The sequence below is a fragment of the Gekko japonicus genome, unplaced genomic scaffold, assembly GCF_001447785.1.
Source record: "Gekko japonicus isolate JY-2015 unplaced genomic scaffold, Gekko_japonicus_V1.1 scaffold2569, whole genome shotgun sequence".
Taxonomy (NCBI): Eukaryota; Metazoa; Chordata; class Lepidosauria; order Squamata; family Gekkonidae; genus Gekko; species Gekko japonicus.
This window is the reverse complement of record NW_015176053.1, coordinates 109,106-136,749: the sequence shown is the minus strand read 5'-3', so window position 1 is coordinate 136,749 and position 27,644 is coordinate 109,106. Positions and strand designations below refer to the sequence as shown.

Sequence of the window (27,644 nt, the reverse complement as noted above, 5' to 3'; positions counted from 1 at the left end):
ACCAACAAGATCTCCAGGGTGTAAGCTTTTGAGAATCAAAGGTCCCTTCATCAGGTTTCTGACAATGGGAGCTTGGTGTCTCCCAAGCTTATATCTTGGAGACCTTGTTGGTCTTTGAGGTGCTACTGAACTCAAATCTTGATCTTCTCCTGTACACCAACATTGCTATCCCCCAAAACTAGTATCAGGCCGCTGTCTTAACATTCCAAGGGACGCTTCCATTGCCATTACCTGGGGGACCTGAGCAGTAGCTTCAACGCGCTCAGCAGGATCAAATCGCTCTTCCTCACTGGTATCCCTTCGGTCATAGTAGTCTTCATAGTCCCTCGTTCTGTAGTCAAGCCTATCATCATAGGCCTCATATGTGCCATTGCCATCCAGGTCTGTGTGCTCACTGATCACATACTCTTCTCCTAGAAGGTCCTATCAGGGACGGGGGGAAAGAGAAGAAGAAATGAAGCACAGAGAGCATTCTGGTCTCCAGATATTTTGTCTACTAACTACCTCCTAAGTAGAGGTGGGCATGAACTGCATTTTTGTGGTTCGATTCATGGCTGAACCATGAACCAAACCACGAACTCATACGATTGGGGAGACTGGTTTGAGAACCAACGCAATTTGTATAGGTTCATGAGCAATTTAAAATTTAAACCCTTGCTTTCTGCTCCCCAATGCTTTTCATGGGGAGCAAAAAGTGGGGGGGGGATTTGAACCAAACAGCTGTTTTTGTGAAGAGCAAACAGCAGGGCTTTTCTACTCTTCATAAACTGCATCAAACTGCATCAAAATTCGTGAAAGCTTGTGGCGGTTCTTCAGTTTGCAAGCATTGCTTCACAAATCACGAACTGCCCAAAATTCGTGATGAAGTTAGTTCATCAGCTGGTTCATGCCTATCTGTACTCCTAAATCCAGCTTTCCTTCCTCTTCTGGGCTCCTCCCCCATAACTACATTCTTTTTTTTCCAAGAAAGAAAAAACATCTGTCTAGTATACTAGATGATCTGAATTGGGGGGGGGGGCTGTGTTCCTGGCATTTTCTCCAGTTACCCTGGAGAAAATGGCTGCTTTGGAAGATGGTATTATATCTTGCTGAGCCCCCCCCAAAAAGTAAGCTCCACCTCCAAAATATCCACAGATTTTCAAACACAGAGCTGGAAACCTTACCCTATTCACAAGTTACAATGAACACAGGTACAATCCCTGTACAGTGTACACTTGATTGTTCTTTCTACGTGCATTGAGTAAATTCAATGCATGTACAGCTCAATGCATGATTCAGACTGCACATTTATCCAGGTACTGGTCCCTGGTTTCATTTGTTAAGTGAATAAGTATTGGTTCTTTCTTCCAAACACAGATACGCACAGACATGCGAGATGTACTTGAGTGTACTGTAGCACACGAACAGGGCTAGCATAAATGGAGGTTGAGTGTTAAGGGGAAATATCAGTTCCTTCCTTCCTTTGCAAACAGCAGTTGATTTGGGCATTTAGCAATGTCACCTTTTCCAGTGTTTGCCCTGCCAGTCCAGGGAGGATCCAGCTAGCACTCTTTGCTTCCTCCAAGAACAAAGATTAACAGCCCTAACATGCTCCCTTGCCTTGCGTAAGCCAACGAGAAAAGGTTGCCTTTGCAAAGGTCACCCATCCCAAAGAGTGCTGCGCTAGACCGCTAGACGGTAGTCTTTACACTCTACCCTAGAACTGTCAACACTGTCTCTTTTCCATCAGCCCAGGGGAAAGACAGGAAATCACAGCTGGATTTTCTCAGCGGTAATTTAAAGAGCAAACTACTGGTGGTGGTGATTTAAAGAGCAAACTACACAGGCCCCACTGCAATGCGGGATACCCAGGAATGGTTCCGGCAGTAAGGCAGCGGTCAACCTCCAGTGCAAACACATTTTTAAAAGAGCTCCTCAGGAACAGGACCAGCTGCCAAGTGGGGCTGTGCATTCTCTTTTGTTGAGATTTGCCGGGGGAAAAACCCCACACAAGGTGAACTATCTGTTATGATGCTCCCTCGTGAATGAGAGCCAGCAAAAGACAGAGGCCCTGTTCAAACAAGACGTTTTGGGCCGGGAGAGGGACGGATCGGGGCCGCAGCAAATGGGCGCGATCCCACAGCAACATCTGGGAATCGTGCTGCGCCCGTTCCCAGCCCGTTCCCAATCCGCCCCTCCCGGCCAAACCCTGCAGCAAAAAAGAACCACCTACCTAGGTGGTTCTTTCCGAAAGGTGGTTCTTTCCGAAAGGCCGCATCACTGCCGGCCGTGGGATCGCCGGCGCGTCTTTCCGCCAGCACATCCCCGGCCCCTGGCCATACTGCGCATGCTCGAGCATGCGCAGTTCGGCAGCCTCCCCCTCCCAATCGTCTCTTCCTCCCCGGCATCTGATCGTGACGGGGAGCAATGGCACCACGGCTCAGGGGATCGTGGGATCCCGCCGCGGCGTCTCTTTTTTGGTGCGGCTTTTAAAAGCCGCACTTTGGCCAGTGTTTTCCCTGCCGTGTGGCAGGGGCCAGAGATTAGCATCGGGTGTGGGAAGTGGGAACATGAGGTTCAAATGCCCACTGGGTAGGGTTCATGGAGGCTGAAGACTCCCCCCACCACCACCAGAGAGCTCAGAGGCAGTTTGAAATGCTTGCCCTGAACTGAATCTTCTTCTTGCTTTCACCTCTGCTAAACAAGTTTTGTACTTTTAATAGTTTCAGATACAGTATGGCGGGACTAAAGAAACTATCGACAAACATGCTGTGGACAGCAACGTCTCCCTAAAAATGACTTTCCATTATTTGGTGGGGTGAAGAAAGTCATACTAGATAACGAGAGCTCTCAACACATTCCTCAGACATGGGGAAAATCCTCTTTCACAACCAATGTCCTAATTTTTTTTTTCCTACTGGGTGGAGCAGTTCACATCCTGAGCAGAATATAACTGCTGTAATCTTACAATGGGCCATGGGCAACACGAGACCCTGCACAGCTCCAGACTGCTGCGGGGTGAGGCTTCCTGTGTTAAAAAGTGGCCACTCATGCGTACGGCTTAGAGGGAACACTGCTCACAACCGAAATGACAGAGGCAGTGAAAGAATTTATAATCTATTCCCTTTCACAGTGTTAAGGAATGGATAATTTGAAGACTTGCCCTAAGGTCACATGACCTTAGCTCTAGAACAAGGGTTAGAAACTGCTGCACAAGATGTTTTAGTTGCCCTTCGTATCAAAGTGGCTTTAAGTTAGGGTTGCCATGTTTTGAAAAGCAAAAAAGAGGACATATTTCCCGACTGACTACTTCTATCAAGTGATCACTATGACAAATCTCATTTTAAAGAGTCCTGCGATTTGAGCTGCGATAATTGCTACTAAGTAGGAGTATTCCTAACCTTGCCACCCCAAAAGAGGACATTTTCATCAGTTTTTAAAAAGAGGCCCACAAGAGGACGGACATCAAAAAAGAGGACATGTCCTCTAAAAAGAAGACATCTGGTAATGCTACTTTAAGCCTTTTCTTATTCTGGCAGTCTTTACCTGCGTGAACCCAGAACGATACAATAGGCATAAAAGGTAAAGGTTTCCCTTGCTCAAAAGCCAGTCGAATCCAACTCTAGGGGGCGGTGCTCATCTCCATTTCCAAGCCAAAGAGCCAGTGCTGTCCAAAGACTTCTCCATGGTCATGTGGCCAGCATGACTAAATACCAAGGCACATGGAATGCTGTTACCTTCCCACCGAAGTGGTACCTATTTATCTATTTGCAATTTCTTGCTTTCGAACTGCTAGGTTAGCAGGCACTGAGGCAAGAGACAGAAGCTCACTCCATCATGCAGCAGTAGGGTCCCAAACTGCCGAGCTACTGACCTTCTGGTCTGCAGCCAACTCAGAAATCAAATGCTGAGTAGCCATCAGCCTTGCCCCAACCCTTGCTACACTTCAGATGGAATGTCATTTTTTTTTAAGTATCGCATGGCCATTGATGCATTTATCCATTTCTTACCTTGCTTGCAAAGGAAACCTTTACCAGTGAAAAACTACTCTGGGAATAAAGGAGGAAGGTGTCCTTGTGACATCACAAAGAATGAGCCAATCGGCAGGTTGCTTCATGACATCACAATGAAGTTGTCAACTGGCACTGTACACAGCGGCACTAAACGGAAAATACATCCCACACGCACACCACTGCTAGGGACAACCTTGGAGGTAAACATGCATTTTGCTGCCAATTTTGTATTCTGTTTCTTTTAATTAAATAAAAAGAGGACTGTTGTGAGAGTAAAATGCACATCTGATCTGTTGAAGGAAAGGTGGAATATAGAGATAACAACAAGAGAGATAGCACGGATCTTCTGAGAACAGCAGATTAGAACTGTTCTTACATGAGGTTGCCAACTCTAGGATGGGAAATTCCTGAAAATTTGGGGGTGGTACCCACGGAAGGGAGGGACTTTAGCAGATTATAATGCCATAGAGTCCACCCTCCAGAGCAGCCATTTTCTCCAAGGAAACTAATCTCTGTCGTCTGGAGATCAGTTGTAATTCCAGGAGATCTCCAGGTCCCACCTAGAGGTTGGCAATCCTAGATCTACATATTACGAAAAAGCAAGTGGAACAGCCTCTTTGGAATTTCATGCCTGCATGTTCTCCCACATCGAACGCTCCCTGCATGTTGAAGACTAGCAAATCACAGAGAAACCCTGATGAGCTAGTTTTCCTTAGGCATGGAATTAAAAACAAGCAAACAAGGGCAGCTTTCAAACAGGTCCTTATCCATCTGCACTTTAAAGTTGTAAAGTGCCAAGAAGGCGTCACCAAAATGCCTTTCTTGGATGCCTAGATCAGCCTACAGGCTTCCATCCAAAGAACCTGTGAAACTGCTTGGCTGCTAGACTCTCCCTGCATGGCATTTCCCCCCTAAATTTCAAGGATTCCGAATATCTTCGCATCCATCCTTGAAATACTCTTCCTGAGAGAGCTCAAAAGCCCAGCCCTGTTGTCTCAACATCCGTCAGACTTCCTACCTCATAATTGCCAGAGAAGTTAAAGCTGACCGTCACAGTGGTCGGGGTAAGCGCTCCATGTTCAGGATCAGAACTCTCCTCCCAGAAATCGGCTGCTGGTTTTGTAGGAACAGCTTGGGTCAGAGCCTCATACTTGAGGAACACAGAGAGAAAAAACAAACCATTAAAAGAGAGGACACCATGGAACGATTATTATTGTGTTGTTATAACTCTAGCGGTGTACAGATTGCCGAAGGGTTAGAAGTATGACAACAGCCAAAAGCCAAATGAAATGATATGGGCCTTATAGAGCCCGATATGCTAAGATTAGAGCAGCCAGAGCCAGCCATGCCTCTGAAATTTAGTGGGTTCCATTGGGACTGGAAAGTAAAATAATAAGTCACCACCCTGAAGCCTACCACTATGGCTGTGTATTATTTTGTGCCAGTCAAAATTATGTACCCAGAAATCAGAAGCTATGCACAGTGGGGGAGTGGAACTATACCTGTCCTGCCCAAGACATCTGTCCTGCTTCACCTGTAAACCTGAACGTCTTAAGTGTTGAATGTCATGTTTGTATAGGGTCTGTATTATGTGCCACAGGTCCACACTTAGTGGTCGTTTCCTGAATGTTATGCAGATGTAATTCATGCCCATGCGATCTGGACTATGTGCATACCCCAAGGAAACACTATGTCCACATATTGGTGTCCATCAAGCCCCAGATGCAACCCAGGGGTCGTTTCGTAGAAAAAGAGCTAGGGGAACTCATTAGCATAACTCATTAGCATATGCCACACCCCCTGACATCACCGGAAGTATGTCATAAGGCCACACCCCCTGACATCACCGGAAGTGCGTCATAAGGCCACACACCCCGCCCCCAACGGTCCCGGCCGCCACCGCCGACCTTGCAGCTCCACTGCCGGGCCGGCGGTGGACCTGCAAGGCCGGCAGGAGTGCAAGGAAGCCCCGCGAAGGCCCTCCCTGGCCCCAGGCAGGTAGGGGTGGGGAGAGGCAGGGAGGAAGCAACTTACCCTCCCTCTTCTCCTGCCTCCTCCTAGCTGAATGAGGGCCGGAAGCGGGGCGGCCGGAAGCAGGGGGCGGGGCTTCGTCATGTGCCCCGTCCCCCGTACCTTACCCGGGGGAACTGCGATCCCCCGCGATCCCCCCCGAAATGACCTCTGATGCAACTAGCTCGGGATGTTGTCTTACTAACCATTAGGGGGCCATGGCTCAGTCAGAGAGAACCTGCTTTGCATACAGAAGGTCCCAGGTTCAATCCATAGCATCTCTAATTAAAAGGACCAGATTGTAGCTGATGTGAAAGGCCTCTGCCTTAGACCCTGGAGAGCTGCTACCCGTCTGAGTACACAATACTGACTTTGATGGACCAATGGGCTGATCCAGTATAAGACAGCTTCATGTGTGTTCAAGGTTTTTACGGGGAGGGACCATGGCTCTTTGGTACAACATCTACTTTTCATGCAGAAGTTCCCAAGTTCAGTCCCTGGCATCTCCCGTTAAAACAGGCCAGACAGGAGGTGATGTGAAAGACTTTGATCTGAAATCCTGGAGAGCCACAGGCAGTCTGAGTAGACTGTTCTGACCTTGACGGGCCAAGGGTCTGACTTGGTAGAAGGCAGCTTCATACGTCCATATGGGCTCTTTTTGTAGCAGGAACTCCTTTGCATATTAGGCGACACACCCCTAATGTAGCCAATCCTCCAAGAGCTTACAGTAGCCCCTGTAAGAACAGCTCTGTAAGCTCTTGGAGGATTGGCTACTTAAAAAAAAGAAGAAGAAGATTGTGTGAAATGGCTCCATGGCTCTTTGCGAAGAAGGTCCTCTGCTCTGGGTTGGGAGAAACCTGCAGATTTTAGGGGTGAAGCCTGGAGAGAATGGGATTTGGGGAGGGGAGGGACCTCTGCAGGGTACAATGCCACAGAGTTCATCCTCCCAAGCAGCCATTCCCTCCAGGGGCACTGGTCTCCGTCAGCTGGAGATCAGCTGCAAAAGTGGGAGCTCTCCGGGCCCCACCTGGAGGCTGGCCACCATAACAGTGCCCTTGAATCTCCTCCACTGATAAGGGGTCAGGAATATGGACACGCTCATGCCAGGGCAGAAAAGAAGGGCATGCGAGTGGCAGATCTCCCTCGCGTCAGAAAGGGCAAGGAGAGCGGGGAGGCGCTTTCCCTGCCAGCACAGAGCAGACCAGCAGCTGGACTCCTGATCCCAGTGGGAGGAACTCAGCCAACTGCTCCATTTGGCAGGAGGACTTGCTCCCCCTAACCCAGCCAAGAGTGACTCACGGGCAGGGTGAGCTCAGCATCGTACCCTGACCTGTATTTCACAAGTTGCTGGATGCTGCCCTGCTTGAAACAAATCAGTAATGAGAGGAAGCAGGAAGGGCAGAGGGCTGGAAAACACCAAGACAGAAACGGAACGGACACAGGCAAAAAAAACCCCTGTGTCACAGAGATGGAGGGGCACGGAAGGCATGAGATCCACTTAGCTACAGATCTGGTCTAAATAATGTGTGGGTTGCAGATAAACAGTTGAAAAGCACAGTCTAGCTTCGTTTGCCTCTCCAGCACAGCAGCATCTTGAGGTCTAGGATCATGGAGTGTTCCAATGGCAGCCCCCAAGCTGCTCTTAGGCACCCCAGATCCCCAGGCCTATGTGGCTGCGCTGACCCTCTGCAACCACGGCACGGTTATATTTTGTCCTATTCCCACTGCACATCTCTCTTTTCCCAAGCACAGCAAAGAGGCCTACAAAGAAGAGGAGGAGAGAAGAGATTGGGTTTATATCCCGCCCTTCACCACGCAAAGGGGTCTCAGAGTGGTTTACAATCCTCTTCCCTTCCCCACAACAGACGCACTGTGAGGTAGGTGGGGCTGAGAGAGCTCTTTTGAGAACCGCCTAAGAACTTGTGACTGACCCACGGTCACACCAGCAGCTGCATGTGGGGGAGTGGGAAATCAAACCTGGTTCTCCCAGATTAGAGTCTGCGCTTTTAACCACTACACCAAACTGGCACCTGTGGGCGGTTCCACTTGGCAACAAAGCTGGGTTTCCCACGAAGTGTATAAACTTATTTATCTTTCTTTAGCTTCATCTGTAGCCCACTTTTCTGCCCAATGGAAGTGGCTGACAACATGCTCGCCAAAGTCCTGTGGGGTAGGTTAGGCTAAGAGAGCGTGACTGACTCCAAAATCACCCAGCAAGCTGTTATGCCAGGGTGGGAATTTGAACCTGCGTATCTCCTACTCTAGTCTGACATTTTAGCCACTGAAACACAGGCCAATTCCAGCTTTCCAGTGAGTGTGGCTGTGTGCCACGTGCACTCTCTGATACATCTTCTCATATGCCTAATTATATAGAAGATGTACACTGGTGTACTTGCAAAATATGTAATGTGTGAAATGCCCTTCTGGCTGCCCCCACAAGGTTCGTTATTCGAGATGACAACCCCTGTAAGTAGACTGGGGTTGCGGTCAGAAATGCCATTTAGCACAGTCAGGATAGGAAGCACTCCTATTTCATCCAATTTGTTTTTGAAATGGAGTCACTTGATCAGACATCCAAGTATATTCCATTTTTTTGCGGGATCAGTCCATCATTGCACAATCAGACGGTGCAGATGGGTGAGGGTTTTAAAAAAATTTTTGCCTGCTTTTGCACATGCGCATAAACGAGGGTGCCGTTTTTTGCACATGTGCTTTCCAGCTTCCGGGAGTCAATTCTCCGGGTTGACTGCTGGCCGATCCTTCCACGGAACACTGTGATCCCGTTGGTTCACAGCAAGCCACGGTCGTTTGACAAAGATCACTCCCTTTCCTGCTCACTTCCAAAGCTGGCCTAGAGATGGGGACAATTATGTGGTTATGCACATACTGCTATGCGAGCAAAAAAAAAAATGGTGCCCAATCAGGATGGAGTGAGCAAACCATCCCGCTGGCCTGAGAGCACACTTGAGTGATCAGACTAGGGAAATTCTGTCTGTGGCCTGTCGGCAAGCGTGAGGACCAAAGTTTCCCAGGTGTCTTTTTACTCCATTTTGGGGACGGACCAGGACAGGGTGCCGACAACTGCGGAACCTTTTTTTCCTTCAATAAGTGTTTTTTATTTTGAACAATATATACAACAGTACATTCATAACATATATTGACGCTATGCAATAATCAACTTTCTCAACCCTTAAGAGCCCTTTTAAAAATATAACAGATCTTTGTAATAAGAGTTGTTTGGAATCACTTCTTTTTCTGCTAGATAGTTCACCACTGGGAACCAAGTTGCTTGAAAACTTTTTTGGTGAGAGACAATTTTGCCATATATAAAGTGCTCCCAAAGTTTGTTTTGCCAACATTGGAGAGTAGGTTGATTTTTGTTCTTCCAATACTGGGCTATAGTTATGCGTGCAATAGCTAATAATGTTGCTATTAATGTTCTAGTGACTTTTCTTTCACAGGTATCTGGGATGACATCCAACAAGACCGTTTCAGGTAGAAAAGGTAAGTTGATTCCCGTGAACTGCGGAACCTATCACAGATGTTGCCGTCTGAACGTGCACTTTAGATCCGTCAGGCATTGGCTACAAAGTCAGATCGAAAGGCACGTCTGACCGCAGCCTCTATTTATTTATTCGGGAAGTCTGCATGTCACCTCTCCAGAGTTGTTCAACATGGCAGGATTTCTTGGCTGTCATAGCCACAACTGCTGTGTTACCATCTTGGGTCACAGAACACAGTGATTCTCTCTGGAACTGTAACATCTACCCACCAAAGGGGGGGGGGAAATCTTGGCTACTGTTGAAACGGCAATTGATCCTGGGAAAAGAAACAGTGATGAGTCCAGCACCTTAGAGACCAACAAAACGGGAGCTTTGACTCTCGAACGTTGACATCCTGAAACGCTTGTTGGTCTCTAAGGTGCTGCTGGACTCCAACTCTTCTTCTGCAGACCAGCACGGCTTCTTTCTGAATCTGTCTTAATGCAATAAGAAACTAGCCAAGAGATCTGGATTTCAGTCCCCTTAATCCTCCCGTCAAATATATAAACAAACCAGAAACTGCACAAATTTCCACCCCAAGGCCAACAGGCCACTTGGAGACTGGCCTTAGGAACGGCTGGTCTACAGATGACCGAGGCTTTCCCTTGTTTCTTGAACTGACCTGTCTGGAGCAGAGAAGGTTGGGGGGGACATGATTGCTCTCTCGAAGTATTTGAAGGGCTGTCTCTTAGAGGAGGGCAGGGAGCTGTTCCTGTTGGCAGCAGAGGATGGGACTCACAAGAATGGGTGATCCATGCGATGGTCACCTCAAGGTTGGACTACTGTAACGCTCTCTACATGGGGCTGCCTTTGTCGCAAATCCGGAAGCTGCAGCTGGTGCAGAATGCGGCGGCCAGGCTGTTGATGGGTCTCACTAGATGGGACCACATCCAGCCTGTGCTGAAGGCGCTGCACTGGCTGCCTATAGCATACCGGATTCGCTTCAAAGTGCTGATTCTTACCTATAAAGCCCTTAATGGCCAGGGTCCAGCAGACCTAAGGGACCGCCTTTCCCCATATGTTCCCCCAAGAGCACTACGGTCTGGGGCGCAGCACCTACTGGTGGTTCCTGGCCCCAAGGACATCAAGCTGGCCGCAACCAGGGCCAGGGCTTTCTCGGCGGCGGCTCCTGTCTGGTGGAACGAGCTCCCAGAGGAGATCTGGGCCCTTCGGAACTTGGCACAGTTCCGCAGGGCCTGTAAGATGGAGCTCTTCCACCAGGCCTTTGCATAGGAGCCGCCGCCGCCATTATGCCACCACCGAGTTGCCATCTACGACAGTGGATTAGATCTATAAGTGAACCGGCCCTGGGAAGATGCCTAGATGACCAAGAACTTATGTTGTCAGGCTAGGTTGATAAATGGATCCCGTCTTGAAGCGATAAGTTAACATCTAGAGCACCGCACTTTATTTATTGATTGTTTTTATACTGTTTTAATTGTTTGTTATGGCATTTGCCGCTGTTGGAAGCCGCCCTGAGCCCATCTGGGGAGGGCGGGATATAAATCTAATAAATAAATGAATAAATGAATAAATAAATAAAAATTAAGGGCGGGATGGTACCAGCTGGATACTTTTACAATAAGAGTTGTGCAACCATGGAATCAGCAGCCTAGGGAGGTGGTGAGCTCCCCCTCATTGGCAGTCTTTAAGCAGCGGTTGGACAAACACTTGTCTGGGATGCTCTAGGCTGATCCTGCATTCAGCAGGGGGTTGGACTAGATGGCCTGTATGGTCCCTTCCAACTCTGTGATCCTATGCTTCCAGCATGCACTCTTTTATTTTGTTTTTTAACTCATGCCTGCCATTCTATGGGCTCAATTGCTTGGGGTGCTGAGAGCTCCATGAATGGCATTCCAATAGCATTGAAAAACCAGGCGTACAGAGACCCAATTCAGATTGAGACTGAAATGCATGAGGGGAAAGGAGTTTAAGCCTCCCCCGTGAGGTTCTTCCAACCTGAAGCGGCCCTACTATTTGCGCTGTCATGGCAAACATACAGATATCCACGTCAGCATCCAGTGCGGTTGAGCCCTAAGGGTTGGCATCATCACACAAACACCAGGATGGAACCAGACATGAATCTATGCCGAGGTTCTCTGAGATGTACCAGTCGGCTGCTCCATCTACGTACCAACTCCCTACGGTCTCAGAGGCTGGGCTTACTGGGGAAACGAGGAGATCAGGCTTCCTGGTTTTGAAAGCAACAGGCATCCAAAGTAGACTGGTATCAGGTGCTCTGAGGAGGAGGGCTTGCCTCCAGGGGTAACAACTCACCTTGGTCAGACGAAAGAGCCGATGGTCACCGGTGGAATCAGAAACCTGGAAGTAAGCCCAGAGTTTCCAGCCCTCCAGGGGTCCACGACAAGGGCATGTGCAACCCCCCAAAAAAACCCCAGCAGCAAAATGGCCCGTGGCAAAGCCAGAGAGCGCCATGTGGGCCGCTCTGCGCAGTTGGGGTAAAGCGGGAGGGAAGCTGTGAGTTAGGTGGATTAGGTGGGGTGCACGGGGTGCGTCAGGCGGGGCAGTGGGTTAGACTGGTAGAGGCTGGGTGTCGTTAGGCCAGCAGAGGGCAGTTAGTTGCACTCTCTACCTGGCCCGGGGCTGGAGGGAGCGAGGAGGACGTCTCGACCGCTTCCTTGTTCCTCTTCTTCTTGCCTCTCCCTCTCTTTTTGCCTTTGCCCTTGCCTTTGCCCTTGCCTCGCTTGCCCTTCCTGCGGGGAACGTTCTGCACGGGATTGGGGGGGGAAGGATCGGGAGAAGGGGAGAGAAAACAACGGAGGAGGGAGGGGGAAGAGAGAGAAGGCACTTGAGAGAGAAGAGGCACCCTCCGGTTCCCACCGGACACCAAGATACACCGCAACCACACACCCCCAACACCCAATCACCATGATCCCGTTGCCAAGAGTCAGACAGGCAGAGGGGAACATCACACCAACCCTCATGGGAAGTACACAGAGGAAAGACCCTTCACCCAACAGACATCATCCCACCTTGGACTAGAGCAGGGGTCCCCAACGTGATGCCCACGGGTGCCATGGCATCTCCTGAAACTATCCCTGGTGCCCACCAAGTGTTCTTTAGAAAATTGGTGGGACAATGTGGGGCTTTTGCTCAGCAAGGCTTCTGATTGGCCAGTAGAGATTTGATGAGCTGTGCAGATGTTTAAACACATTGCTTCAGCAGCGGCCGCCACAGCACAAGAATCTTTACTGTGTGACCGGAGCTAAGCTACAGCAGCCATTTTGTGACTAGCTCTCTGTCACCTGCAGCGGCTATTTTGCGGCAGTGCCCACCACACTGTGTCAGAATTCCAAAGGTGGCCACAGGCTCAAAAAGACTGGGAACCCCAGATCTAGAAAGCACTGGGTCAAAGAAGAAGAAAAGATTGGATCTATACCCCGCCCTTCACTACCCGCAGGAGTCTCAGAGCGGCTTACAATCTCTTTTCCTTTCCCCTCCTCACAACAGACACCCTGAGAGGTAGGTGGGGCTGAGAGAGCTCTCTCGAGAACTGCCCATGAGAGAACAGCTCCGAAAGAACTTGTAACTGACCCAAGGTCACACCAGCAGCTGCATGTGAAGGAGTGGGGAATTGAACCCAGTTCTCCCAGATTAGAGCCCACGCTCTTAACCACTACAGCAAACTGGCTCTCAAAGAAGGTGGCTTCCTGGGAATGTTCAGTCTGATCCTGTAACAACGCCCCTTCTCCCTATACACACATCCTCGACCCCTGTTCTATCATGGTCAGGGCCCCACGGCATGAATTTGGGATCCAACCCAACCCGCTCACTACCTGTCAACTGGCCAGCTAGCAGACTGCAGGACTAACCTTCATCCATCCAACTCATGGCTTCGAATCCTCGGTGGGCTCACAGAACCTTGCCAGCTGGGTCATGAGCCCCCTGTAGAGCTGCCATTCCCTTCCCTGCTTTTCGGAATGGCCTGCTGGTAGCGCACATGTGTAGACAGCAAAGCTCCATGTCTCTTGCCTCTCTTCTGAGGCACAGTGAAAGGAACAAGTAGGATGACCAGGAGAGAACGCTCAGCCAGGGCCGGCCCAAGGTGTTTCTGCGCCCTAGGCAAGGCGCAGATGCCAGCCTCCCGGTGGGGCCTGGAGACCTCCCAGCTGTCTGCCTCCTTGCTCTCCGGAGCCGCTGGGCGGGAGAGGAGTGGTGAGGCGGCTGGCTCAGGGACTCAGGAGAGGTGGGAGCCGCCTGGCACTTGCCGGACTCGGGGAGAAAGAGGCAGTGGCAGCAGCCAGGGGGATGCAGGGCTTTTGGTGGGGACTGAGGGGCTTTGGCGGGGGGGCGGGTCCAGTTTGGCGTCCCAAATGCCTAATTCGCCTAGCGGGTGAGCCGGCCCTGCACTCCGCGATGGAGGGGATTCCTTTATAGCACAGGCAGTGAGACTCTGGCTCTTCCACTTCCTGTCACATGACTGCAATGTCGTGTGAATCCCTGCCATACGCTTATGCTCAGTGAGTCCTGGCTCTGGAAAGGCTGAAGATCGGTATTCTAGCCCCTATTTTGACCCCTACTTCTGTTCCAGGTGGAATGATAGCTTCCCCATATAATTGACTACCACAGTGCAGGTAACCCTTAGTGGGGAATCGGTTCCCAGCGCAGCTGCTGGGGGATAGATAGACACTCTTCTCATCCAGGTTCCAAGGTGCAATGATGGACAGGATGTATCCTGATTCTGAGATCTGCTTGTTCTGGACAGCAGATTATCATGGATGAATACTCCACTTCCAAAGTCAGCGGCACACTGCTCCAAGCTGGTTCGATCCGCATTTGCTTGCCGCTCCAGATTTTCTCAGTGTTTGAGTCGAGGCAATTTAAGTCCAGGGCAAAACAGCATCCAAATAACCTGGGGCAACAGCAGGCTGAAACCGGGCTGGCCACTGACGGGAGAGAATGTAACGCAGAATGGGGGGGAAACTCGGAATAAAAAGAAGGTTGAACTCAGTTTTAGTGCAAAATGGGGGGGCAACTGGATTAAAAAGAAGGTTGAATTCAATTTTAGTGCAGAATGGCTTGGAGGACACGGTGGTGAACATGGATTAAAAGGAGAGTGCAGAAAGGGCCACTGTTTTGGCCAGTCATATCAGCCATTGTGCCATATCTTCAGTCACAGAAGCCATTTCCTTGCCATGATTCATCTTAAAAGTTCCCTGGATATTTCCGTGCTTTTTACAATTTTCTTGTAGATGCAGAAGATTAAAAGTGGAGGATCCTGGGAGTGGCACGGCTGGTATCACAAGGACATGCCCGTCTCCCTACGTTTCCTGACTAGAGCATCCATGACATTAATCCCTCTACTCCTTCAGTATTGAGGTCTCTGGGACCTATCCATGTAACGTGTGGGGAACGAATCTGGGGTGTCAACAATCCCTTTACCTTCACATTGGCGGCGGCGGCAAAAAATGCGGCCCAGTTGCGGCTACGTTATGGTGACCCCTTAGGGTTTTCAAGCCAAGAAAGGAGCAGAAGTCGTTGGTCATTGCCTGCCTCTGCGTAACAACCTAGGCTTTCCTTGGTGGTCTCCCATCCAAGTACTAACCAGGGCTGACTCTGTTTATCTTCTGAGATCTGGTGAGACTGTACTTTCCTGTGCCCTCCAGGGTAGGGCTATTTTTGAGCTAGGCAAATCCAGTTCCAGGCAGGCCCGTAGCTAATGCGGGGCCCACGAGGCCCGGTCCCCAGGGCGTTTTTTGTAGAAAAAGCCCAGCAGGAACTCATTAGCATAATGGACCACACCCAACAGCAGAAACCCATTAGCATATTAGGCCACACCCATGGCAATACAGCTCATTAGCACATTAGGCCACACACCCCATGTTGCCAGAAGTGTGGTCATCCGGCCACACCCACCTTTTGCTTCTTATTCTGTTTACCTTGTTTGTTGTCAAAACCCAGGGCTTTTTTGTAGCAGGGACTCCTTTGCATGTTAGACCACACACCCCTAATGTAGCCAATCCTAATGAGTTCCTGCTGTTGAGTATGGCCTATTATGCTAATGAGTTCCTGCTGGGTGTGGCCAACTCGGGAGCCAGCCGGAACTCCGTTCCTGTGCGTTCCTGCCCAAAAATAGCCCTGCCGGTCCCCTAACGTTTCTTCCAGGGCTCCAACCTGAGCCTTGGCTTCTCTTCCCCCGAGCTCCACAGTAGCTACGTGCCTGTCAGTGAAACGGGCTGCATAGGATCGGAGGTCTGACCTCGCGAGACCATCTCCTGTTCCAACTTCCAGAGGCGCTGGCAGGGGAACCCAAGATGGCAACGTTGCAAAAGTGTGGGTGAGGCCGGGCAATCCTCCATGCACCTTGCAGGGAAGTCATTGCGTGGGACTAGGCACAGGATTCCAGCTGTGCACTCCGCAGCTCTGAAGTACACTGGCTTGCAGTTAGTTGATCGGCCCCATCTGAACCAGCAAGGGGGGTGGGGGGGAAGAATGCGCATAGCTCCATACAGACATATAATGGCTGGCCCCCTAAGCAAAACGTCCCCCCCCAGCAAAAAGTTGCTAGCTACCGGGCTGGTTCCAGGTTTTCTCCAGGCCTTGAATGGAGTATAAATTATCAGCACAAAAAAGACAAGCCTCCGTATGTCCTTCCTTGGGTTCCTGTAGCTTTGCTGGAATAGTTCAAGGTGATTTCTGCATTGGAAGACATCTAGGAAGGATGATCCCCGGGGTCATTTTTGATGGGACATGCAAAGGGACTCTGAGTTACAACCCAGCCTTACATCGAAACGTAAGGTAGAGCCAAGGTTCTGTGCTGCTTTCCCTGGAAAGTGGCAGAAACAGCACCTGTGTTTCTTCCTTGGCGACTGTCCTAATGACAACCATCTCCCCTGCTCCATGTAAGTGAATAGACAGAGTAGGTTGCTACTGAGGAAACTGTGTGTGGGGGTATGATGGGGTTTACCTTTGCAGGTTTCCCGGATCTATTAGCTTCGTGCTCTGGACTTGAGTGGATAACTCTTACCTCAGTCAGTCCAACAGGCTAACAAAGGTCCACGACCCAACTGGGAAGCAAACGTCCAGGAATCTATTCCTACCTGAGTTTGGTTTGTTTCTATCAAACTCCTGTTCCTTCCAACAGCCTATTTGATCCCATGGTGTCAGGTAGGACTAATTCAGTGATTCCCCTATGGGGTGCCTGTGGGCACTGACTTGTTTCTTGAGGCCCACTTGCTTCATCCCCGAAACACTGACCGTTTCTTGAGGCCCACTTGCTTCATCCCCCAAACAAAAGGCCAATCCTGGCTTCCCTCCTCTCCATTGGAGGTATTGCCTTCAGAAGCATCCATTCAGAAATAGCAGCCCCCATCAGAAGATGCTTGGCCTGGAACATCCCAACATTTTGTAACGGCACCCCATGGCAGCCATTTTGTGGTGGTGCCCACTACCTAGGGTCGCAAGCCCAGGGCTGGCAACCCCCAGAAGACTGGGGAGAGGGGGTGGAGGCATGGCAAAACAGCATTGTGCACCACCACTTCTGGCTTCATACCCGGAAGTGACATCACTGCATTGTGCCACATTCTTGAATATTCTCAAAACTATACGGCAAAAACCATAGAGATTAGGGGAATCCCTGGAGCAGCACATGACACAGTGATCTCATAGCTGGTACGCAGCTAGAAGTGATGTTGTGGCATCATGGGACATCATACTCCCCCTGATTTTTCCCCACCAACCTACTGTGTAGGGGACAGGGCTTCAGGGTGGGAGGTTGTCCACCCTATTAGGCACCCTGGCCATCTACCACAAGCCTTCCTTAAAATTCCCTCAGAGCTCACAGACGCGTCATAATTAAGGACCAATGAAAAAATCAGTCAGGTTTTAGTCCAGAAGTTTTCTTCACTGGTTAGGCCAGCAGTGTCCTGAGGATAGGGTTGCCAACCCCCCCAGTTTGCCAGGGGTCCCCCGTTTTTTGGGGGGGTTCTACTCGCGGCCGTCCAGATGGCCAGCGGGGGAAGCCCCACCCCCAACACCCACAGCCACCCATCGCTCTCCCTTTAAGTGTGTGGAACCCGTGTTTCCTCCCAAGCCCGATCTCCGCTTGAGATCAGGCTTGCAGGGAAATGCCAGCTTCGTGCACTTAAAAGGGGAACGCGGCTGCTCTTAAAGGGGAAACGCCGGCTCCTGCATTTAAAAGGGAAACGCCGGCTCCTTTAAGTGCAGGGAAATGCCGTTTCTGGAGATCTGGTGCGCGGGCAGGGAGGGGGCGGCGGACGTCCCCAACGTGACGTCATCACGTCGGGGATGCCCCGCCCCCTCCAGGAACACCCCCAAAGTCCCCGCTGGGGGTGGAAGATGGACTTGGCAACCCTACCTGAGGAGAATACAGGCCCCAGACTTTGACCATACCTATTTTCCCCATAGACACTGGACAAAAAATAGGGGATCTGGCTACCACAAACCCCTGTCGTTTGGCCACCTACCTCTTCCGCATATTGGGCATGCAACGGATAGGTGAGCGGCCTGTTGCAATCTGGCATGTAGTGTTGGCAGTACTGGGAGGCGGCAGAGGGATCCGGCACAATTAGCAGCTGCTGAAGATCACCCTGAGAAAAGGAAAAGGAAGAGTGTGAGAAGAGCCAGACTGGATGAACCGAGGCGCCCTCTAAGCTGTGGAGTCTTGTGAGCAAAAAATCTACTTTGTGAGCTACTGGCCTTGAAGTTGTGAGCGAGCGATTTGGCTGCTGCATCAGTTAGTTTGCTCTGGGGCTACGACAAAAACGTGTGAGCTGGAGGTTAGAAAACTGTGAGTTGGCTCCCACTCACTCAACTTAGAGGGAACACTGTTGCACACACACACACACATGTACTGTCACAAACACCCACACCCCAAACACTGGGGGCTTCAGCAACACATTCCTATGGACGTTAGGATATGAATGTTTAACTATATCAGCTGGTGTCGGGGATGGATGGGCCAGCATGTCTACTGGGACCTCTCCTGGTGGGACAATGGCCTCCTCCTACCTGGTCTGAGCCAGTATAGTTGCAGAAGGGTCCACATGAAAAAGAGGCGGTGCCTGGCCCACCTGAGCCTCGCATGGCCCAAGGAGACAGCGCAGTTTTTAGCTCAAACACCAGAGCCTTGCTGGCAACACGAGGACATGCATTGGAAGTGACATCGCTGTGTTGGGGCTTTTTCTGCTGCCAGTGATGTGGCTGAAACGCAGTGCTAGCCCTCTTCCACTGCCAGTAAGTCCCTGCCAGCCAGCTGGTTGGTGGCAGGGAGAGACTGCCCCAGGGACAGGGGTTTCCCCCGCCCCCAGTGTTGACCTGGCAACCCTCACCTGGTCCCTGAGGCACCATCAGGCATTAATGAGAATCGCTGGGGGAGTGATTCAGGTTTTCCTAGGAAAGCACTCTACCGCTGACCTAAACTGGAAGGTGTTCCAATTCAGCAACTGTGCATTTGGCACCAGACACATCACTTTCATCTTTAGAGACCTCACAAACACCTAGGGCTGCCAAGTGGGGGCGGAGGGCGGGTAAACCCCCGCTTTGGAGGCCCGATTCCCGCCGCCACGGAATCGGGCCCCAGGGGGAACTCCGCCCCCTGAAGCGCAGTGTGGCTGCGTCACCAGAGGTGACGCAACCACGTCAATCACATTGGGGGCGTGGCCCCAATCGTCAGAGGGAAAACTCTATGGTTTTCCCTCCGACGATCGGGGCAATGCCTTCTTCGTGAACGACGTCGCACGTCACTTCTGGTGATGTGCTGGCGGCGCACGCGCACTTCGACAGACGTCTCCCCCGCCGGTAAGAAAAATTGACTTGGCAACCCTACAAACACCTTTGTCTTGTGTCTATAGATCTTGCTGCTTAACCTTCCTTTTCTTGGTCCAGTATTCACTTATTGGTTACCTTATTGTAATATGTATTATTGTTGCGTGTACCTCAATACTGTTTGACCTCTGAAAAAGGCCCCAATAGGGCGGAAACGCATCAGGTCATGTGTATTGGCCCTTGTGTTTAGGCCGCTTGAATGTTTTAACATGGCTTTCTTTGGGCCCTTATATGTTTTTGACTGTCTTAATAAATACATGCATTTTTGTATAAGTTTCAGCTAAGTTTTTAATATTGGCTCTTTATCAGACTTCTTTCTTTGAGGCCTCCACTATGGCCTGGCATCCCTAGGCCTAGGGTTGCCAGCTCCAGGATGGAAAATTCCTGGAGATTTGGGGGAGAAGCCCGGGGACAGTGGAGTTTAGGGAGAGGAGGGACCACAGCGAGCTATAATGCCACACAGTCCACTCTCCAAAGCAGCCATTTTCTCCACGGGAACTGATCTCTGTCCTCTGGAAATCAGCTGTAATTCTGGGAGATCTCCAGGCCCCACCAGGAGGCTGGCAACTCAAATAACATCTGTAATCCATCTCTGCTGCTAGCTGCTAAAACACAGGATGGACTGTATCTGGGTCCTCCAAGGAGATCCAGCTCGTGGGGTGTGACCTGAGAAGGAGCTCTGTGTTAACTGAAGGCCTGCCTACTTTTACCCAAACAGAAGTTAGATTCGACCTTCTGGCCCTCCTTTTTTCCCTGGGACGAGAGTCCCAAGAACCACCCTCTGTACCAATTCAACACATACACACACACACACACACAGAGGCACACATTCGGCTGCAGCTGGACACGCCCACGCAATCCTGGTGCACAAAGAACATTCGCTCCCAATAAATCATCTCGTAAAGTATGGCCACTGGGCCTACTTCCAGGGCAGCCCCCGGAGCTGCCTGCTCCCACCTGCTCAGCTGGGACCTGCAATTATCCAGCTCCCAGCATTCCTTCGGAGTGGGGGGGAGAGACATTCGGCAGCAAGACAGAGAGCTTGGGGAAGGGGAGGGGGAGAAGCAGTGAGTCACGGCCCTAGGAATGGGGTCAGATGGGGACAGAGAGGGCCAAATCAGACGGAGGGAGACCCCCACAGTCGGAGAGGAAACCACAAGGGAAGCAAGGCAGGATTAGGAGAATGGCCAGATTCCCATACGTAAATAAACACATAGAATCAGATACACATGCCCCAAAACAGACAGACAAATCCTAGAACTGTATATCCAGCAGCTATTGAGTCCACACACAGAAAAACATGGGAGGCCCGGAACAGACAAACAGACAGAGTTACAAAAGGATTTACACTCCAGCATGGGGGTTGGCAACCTTTCACCACTTAAAGTGCCAAACTACAACAAAATGCAGCCCAAGAGACCAACAACGAGCCCTTCCAAGAGAGTTCGTTTGCAACACTGACAATATGCAACTTAACATTCCTCATAATTGACGTGGCAGTTAAGAATCCGTACCATCTCTGCAGGCCAAACGCTGCTTAGTACTAGTAACTTTATTAGTAAGTAGCACCTAGTAGGTATCACAATAAGGAATGCTGATACATAGTGTGTGATTGTATTAGTGGACTGGCATAAATCTGTGTGTGGTTCATACTCATATTCCTGTCAACTGTTCACCTCTATCATTTCCCATTCTGCAAAGCATCCCTCAGCACCCCTTTAACCCTGTAAAACTCTTTTCCTGCCATCATCCCATCTACCCCTCAATATACTTTTGCTTCAAAGATCTGGGTTTTCTTTCTAGAGAGCCATATTTGGTTCCACATTGAGCCACATCCTGGGGCAAATGTTTAAGTGCAGGAGCAGTAAAAGCTTAAGTGCAGGAGCCAGCATGGTACAGTGGTTAGAGCGTCAGACTAAGGTCTAGGAGACCCAGGTTCAATTCCCCACTGTGCCACGGAAACTTGCTGGGTGACCTTGGGCCAGTCACAACACTCTCAGCCTAACTTGTCTCACTAGGCTTGCCAGGTCCCTACCTGGCATCCAGCAGGGGGGGAGTGTCTGGGAGCCTTGCATGCACGCATGTCATCACACTGGGAACGTCGTTGAGGGACGCCCTAGCATTTGAGCTTAAAACTCTATGGTACCTACCAGGTGACATCATTGTGCTGGGCACATCAGCCCAATTCAGGCACTTTGGGGGCACTCCCCCCCCGCAGTCAGATCTGGGCTGGTGGGTCGGGGGTCCTTAGAGTGGGCAAACACCTTCCCCCCCCCCGGGGGGGGACCTGGTAGCCCTATACCTCACAGGCATTTTGGAAGGATAAAATGGATGGCCCAGGCTAGCCCAATCTTGACCCATTCCAGCATCTTATGTCACACGGTTGCCAACCAGACGTCCTGGAAATGTCTACCTGCAGCACACAAAGAACCTTCTGTGTTATGTCTAGGGTTGCCAACTCCGGTGTGGGAAACTCCTGGAGACTGGAAGGTTGCACCCAGGGAGGGTAGAGTTTAGGGAAGGGACGGAATCTCAGTCCGATGTCACTTTAGGACTTCCATTTAGGACTGAGCTACTTTTATCCGCACTAGAAGAAAAGGGGCTGTTTCTGAGTTCTCCCATGCAGGAGTAAAAGCAGCTTGGCAGTGTAAGGCTGCCAACCTCCAGGTGGGGCCTGGAGACCCCCTGGAATTATATCTGACCTTCAGACTACAGAGATCAGTTCCCCCAGAAGAAATGGCTGCTTGGGAGGGAGGATTCTACGGCGTTATAGCCCACTGAGGTCCCTTCCCTCCCCAAACCCCACCCTCCACAGACCCCACCCCCAAAATATCCAGAAGCTTCCCAACCTAGAGTCGGCAACCCTATGGCAGTGGTTGTTTCCAGGAAGACAAAGGCAAGGGGACATAAAGGTTAACGTTTCCATCCCTCCTTTGCTTGCAAAACCATAAGGTACACTCCAGCTCCAAATGTGGCTGGATGCAAAATATGGATTGCCTGTCAAATTATATTTCTCCCATTCATACATGGATGCATCTGCCTCCAAGCCCACTCCCAGAGTAGGGTCTAGGGTTGCCAAGTGTACTTACCCTTGCCGGCGGGGGAGCCTTGTCGGGCTCCAGGAGCTCTCCTAGTGACGTGCTACGTCGCTCATGTTGGGGGCGTGGCCCAAATCGTCGGGGGGGGAACCATATGGTTTCCCCCCTGACGATCTGGGCCACGCCCCCAACGTGAGTGACATGGCTGCGTCACCTCTGGTGACGCAGCTTCGGGGGGCGGAGTTCCCCCCGGGGCCCGATTCCACGGCGGCGGAAATCGGGGCTCCAAAGTGGGGGTTTCGCCACCCCCACTTGGCATCGCTAGTAGGGTCCCTCAGCCCTTCTGCCTGAAGCACCCATTTCTGCTCATAGCAGATTACTGGCATTCTTTCCTTGTTGCAGGGTTAGGAGGAAAGCGCAATGGGAAAAGGCACGCCAACGACGCTGGGAACATTCCGCAGGGTTCCTTCTCTCTCCCCCCCCCGCCCCATCCCCTCCCCCATCACCTTCCCGGCATTTTTTTTTCTTCCCCTGTCTCTAAAATGGCTAGGCTGACGTTTCCAGGCAATTCCTCAACTCACCCCCCCCCCATGGTCTCCAGATAAGGTTTTCCACCAGCCACAACAAGGGGTGCTTGTTCTCAACCACCCCCAGGCCTCGGCCTACCCGCCTGCCTCATAACCTCTGACATTTGGCGCCTGAAGAAGGAATGTGGGAGGTGGCTGAGGCTTCGTCCTTCTCCTTGAGGCCAACACAGTCCCCTCCAGACAGTCCCCGTGGAAGGGTTTTCCTCCTTAGGGGAGAAAAATTGTGGAGCCCTTGAGGAACAGGAATGTTGAAGCAGCACAGAACCCTGGATCTGCACAGGGTGGCCATTTCGTCTCCACTCCCGTCTCTTCACACAACTTTATCCACATTTATCTGAAGCAGGGCTATTTTGGGGCAGGAACGCACAGGAATGGAGCTCCGGCTGGCTCCCAAGTTGGCCACGCCCAGCAGGAACTCATTAGCATAATAGGCCACACCCAACAGCAGAAACTCATTAGGATTGGCTACATTAGGGGTGTGGCCCAATATTCTGCAATATGGTTTTGCAGAATAACAAGCAAAATGTGGGTGTGGCTGGATAACCACACTTCTGGTAATATGCTAATGAGGGGTGCTGTCAGGGGTGTGGCCCAATATGCTAATGGGTTCCTGCTGTTGGGTGTGGCCTATTATGCTAATGAGTTCCTGCTGGGCTTTTTCTACAAAAAAAGCCCTGAATTGAAGTAACAAATGTGCCGACTTTCTACCTAACGATAGGACAGGTTGGCACCCTCCAGGTTGTGTCTAGAGAACTCCCGCTATTACAGCTGATCTCCAGGCGACAGAAATCAGTTTACCCAGAGAAAATGGTTGCTTGGAAGATGGACTGTATGGCATGAGACCCCACTGAAGTCCCTCCCCTCCCCACCATCCTCAGGCTCCAGCCCCAAAACCTCCAGCACCAAAGCCAGTTTGGTGTAGTGGTTAAGTGCGCGGACTCTAATCTGGGAGAACCGGGTTTGATTCCCCCACTCCTCTACTTGCACCTGGCTGGATGACCTGGGCAAGCCTTAGTTCTGTCATAGCTGTCCTTGAAAAAGAGCCATTTCTGTCAAGAGCTCTCTCAGCCCCACCCACCTCACAGGGTGTCTGTTGTGGGGAGGGGAAGGGAAAGGAGTTTGTAAGCTGCTCTGAGACCCCTTTGGGTAGTGAAGGGCAGGGTATAAATCCAATCTCTTCTTCCAGGTATATCCCAACCTGGAGCTAGCAACCCTAAGTCAACAGGCCTCTAAGGCTGCCCATGACCAGAAGCAAGTGAAGTAGAGCAGGATTAAAACAAAACAAAACTGGTTGCTCTTATGAAGGCACGGGAGCTGAGCAAAGATGCCCTCCTACCAGTCCTGTGGCAACAACTGCTCTTTAAGAAGTCTGCTAGGGGTCCCAACCTGGACAGCCCAGACCAAGCCTCATCTCGTCAGATCTTGAAAGCTAAGCAGGGCTGACCCTAGCAAGAATCTGGATGGGAGCCCTCCGGAGAATATGAGGGCTGGGAGGCCAGAGGCAGGCTATCAAGCCACCGCTCTGAATGTCCTCCAGTAGGAGTTGCCAGAGGTTGCCATGACTTCCAGGCACAAGCATGCACACACGTACACAGGCACACACACAAAATGCAAAAATACCCCCCCCAAAAAAAAGAATTCTGCTACGGCCCTGCAGGGAAATAGCACCTGCCCCTGAAGTGTGCGACCTAGGAACCAAGTCGGCACATTGCTTATCCTTATTTTTCTTGGCCAAAGTCTTCCAGCAAGATTCAGGGCACAGTAGGGCGTACGGTTAGGGCGGGATATAAATCCCAAAATAAATAAATAAATAAAATAAATAAATCTGAGTCTCTCAGTTGTCAGCCAGACATTTGGGCCACTGTACTACATTGGCTCTCGTTCCTACAGGGCAAGACTTTTCTTCATCCAGGCAGACAGAGAACTGGCAGCACCCGTGTTGGGTATTACAAGTTGAAAACACTCAGTATATCTGGGGTTAAATGTTTGTTTATGTTACTCACAGGAAGTCACATGTTTTTCATGTTACCAATGTTCTTTAGATGTAGAAAGCCCGGGAATTTTCTCTCTGATCTAGGAATTTGATTAGGACTAAAGTGTCAAGGTGTATTACCATTTTATGGCTTCTCTTCCCGTTTTTGTTTGGTGTTCTGAAGAAGAAGAAGAAGAAGAAGAAGAAGAAGAAGAAGAAGAAGAAGAAGAAGAAGAAGAAGAAGAAGAAGAAGAAGAAGAAGAAGAAGAGTAGCCATAATCTCTCTCTTCTAGTTTTGTCTTTGTAAAGTAAGGATGTAGCTGATTTAGCTCTGTTGTTATTTTCATCCCAGTTACCCTTCCTATGCTAGAATTTAGTAAAAACTTTATATTTTAATCACACATGGACTCTCAGTCTGAATTATTTTACTCTGGCTCTGCTGGACTATCTTATCTCTGCTAAATACCAATTTTTTCAATATCTCACTATCACCCAACAACCTGCGCCTTCTCAGATGCAGGAGTAAACCGTGAAGGCGCTGGGGAAGACAGTGATGTGAGTTGTCCTCCACCTATATTTTATTCAGGGTACTGTTTCTCAATTCATTGAATGGCGTTATACCCCACTGAACTCACTTCTAGGGTTGCCAGTTCTTACCTTTGTTGCGACAGGGGAGTCCCTGGACATCTTCAGTGCACGCACAAAGTGCGCACACCACGATGACCCAGAGGTGACATCATCGCGTCGGGAATGTTGGGGGCAAAACCACTATCATTCAACGGAAAAGCATAGAGTTTTCCCTCAAATGATAGAGCGTCCCCCCGGCAACGTGCCCAGCGCGATGATGTCACCATGATCCCAGCACTTTGGGGGTGGGGTTTCCCCGGTGGCCGGATCCAGGCCGGCAAGCAAGGGGCCCATTGAGCGGGCAAACCCTCACCCCCCAGGGGACCTGGCAATCGTACTCAGTTCCCTCCCTAAACCCCACCTTCCTCAGGCTCCACTCCCAAAATCTCCAGGTATTTCCCAACCGGGAGTTGGCAACCCTAAGTGACAGGCCTTTAAGCTATCCCCCAGTGTTACATCCACCTTATGCTTCAGGAAGAGGGCAAGGCCATTAAATACCTTTCATTCAGCCACCTTGTTTCCAGACTTTTGTCTCCTTACCTTCTCTACTTCTTGAGTTCTCTCCCCAGCCTTCAGCCTGCCTCACAAACCTACTTGTCTCCCCAAGAGCTTGAGCAAAACTAATAACCTTCCCAGAGGCTGGGCTGCAAACATTCCGAGAGCTTTCTTTCCTCAAGAAGTTGAACTGTTCCTAAACATTCCATGCCATCTCACCAGCTCAGCCAATCAGGAGCAGAGGCTTCTGTGCCACAAGCACAACAGACTACAGATGGGCTACATTTCTTTCCAGGAAAGAGTTAAGATGCTGACAGCCCCTCTGCCAATTCTGTGTCTCTTCCCCCGTCAGGCAATAAAACACAGCTCTATTTCCATGAAAAAAGCCTGACCATAAATCTCAAAGGCTGTGCAGACATATAAAAGCAGGCTGTGTCGAGACCCTTGGAACCACGCAGGCCTCGGCACAGGGAAGGCTGTAACCACAGGCGGGGATGGCATTGTGGAAGGGTCAGTGGTTCACCATGCTCTGGTGTCAATTTGTATTTCCCAGGGCTAGGACAAAATAGGGCATTTGGGATGCGTGAAGTTACTGCAGTACAGCCATCGGAGACAGTGGCCCTATGAAATGCCAGCCTCTTTGGTTCAGCGTCTCTGACCCAGGGGCCAGCCAGCCAGCGGGATCCATGCCAGGCATGCAGGAGGTGGCTGCGTGACTAGAATGTGAGGCACGGATCTCTGGGGTCAATGGCTGCTAACTATAAGAAGGAAAGGCAGTGCCACTAAAAAGCAGTGCACCCCAACTGCAGTTTTCTTTGGGGAGACTTTGACGGCACTCGTGTGCCTGATGAGGTCAGGAGGGCTCCCACTTCCCTGGCTTTCTGCAAGCTGTACAAAGCGAATGGTTCAGGGGGGATTTTTACACTGGTAATAGCCAATGATCCCTCTAAGCTGTGGAGTCTTGTGAGCAAATATTCTACTTTGTGAGTTACTGGCATTAATGCTGTGAGCGAGCAACTTGGCTCCTGCATAAATTAGTTTACTCTGGAGCCCTCCTTCCTGAGCGAAGACAAAAATGTGTGAGCCGGAGGCTAAAAAACTGTGAGCTAGCTAACTCAGCTTAGAGGGAACTCTGGATAGCCCTGATCTGGATAGCCCAGGATAGCCCGACCTCTTCAGAATTCGGAAAGCTAAGCAGGGTCGGCCCTGGGTAGTATTCGGATGGGTGACCTCCAGGGAATACCAGGGGCTTGATGCAGAGGCAGGCAATGGCAAACCACCTCTCAAACATCTCTTCCCTTAAAAAAAACAAGTCTAGCTCGCCACCTGGTGGTGCATAACAGTAAAAGAGCTGGAACTTCTAGCTGCCAGACAATCTTAGGATCTCCTGGCTGTACCACACACGGCCATATGATAATTATAATTAATTACACAGGTGATGAGGCTGTACTGTAACAAAATGGTTCAAAAAGATGCTTGGGTTAGGGACTATGGACTATGCCACTGTGTATAGTTCGTACTATCTCTTACTGCGAAGTTGTTTTTGTTTTCCCCTCCCTCCCTCCCTCCCTCCC

General features: G+C 50.5%; 1 protein-coding gene across 1 annotated transcript in view; it reads right to left on the bottom strand.

Annotated features, from left to right (window-relative positions):
* LOC107123443 (collagen alpha-1(XI) chain-like) overlaps nt 1-27,644 on the bottom strand; it is a 203,520-nt gene that overhangs the window by 89,265 nt on the left and 86,611 nt on the right. The window contains exons 7-10 of the mRNA XM_015426692.1: nt 17,992-18,114; nt 12,138-12,272; nt 5,011-5,142; nt 232-423 (exon numbers count right to left, since the gene is read on the bottom strand). Of these exons, the coding sequence (XP_015282178.1) occupies nt 232-423; nt 5,011-5,142; nt 12,138-12,272; nt 17,992-18,114 (582 nt within the window). The remainder of the gene's footprint in view (nt 1-231; nt 424-5,010; nt 5,143-12,137; nt 12,273-17,991; nt 18,115-27,644) is intronic.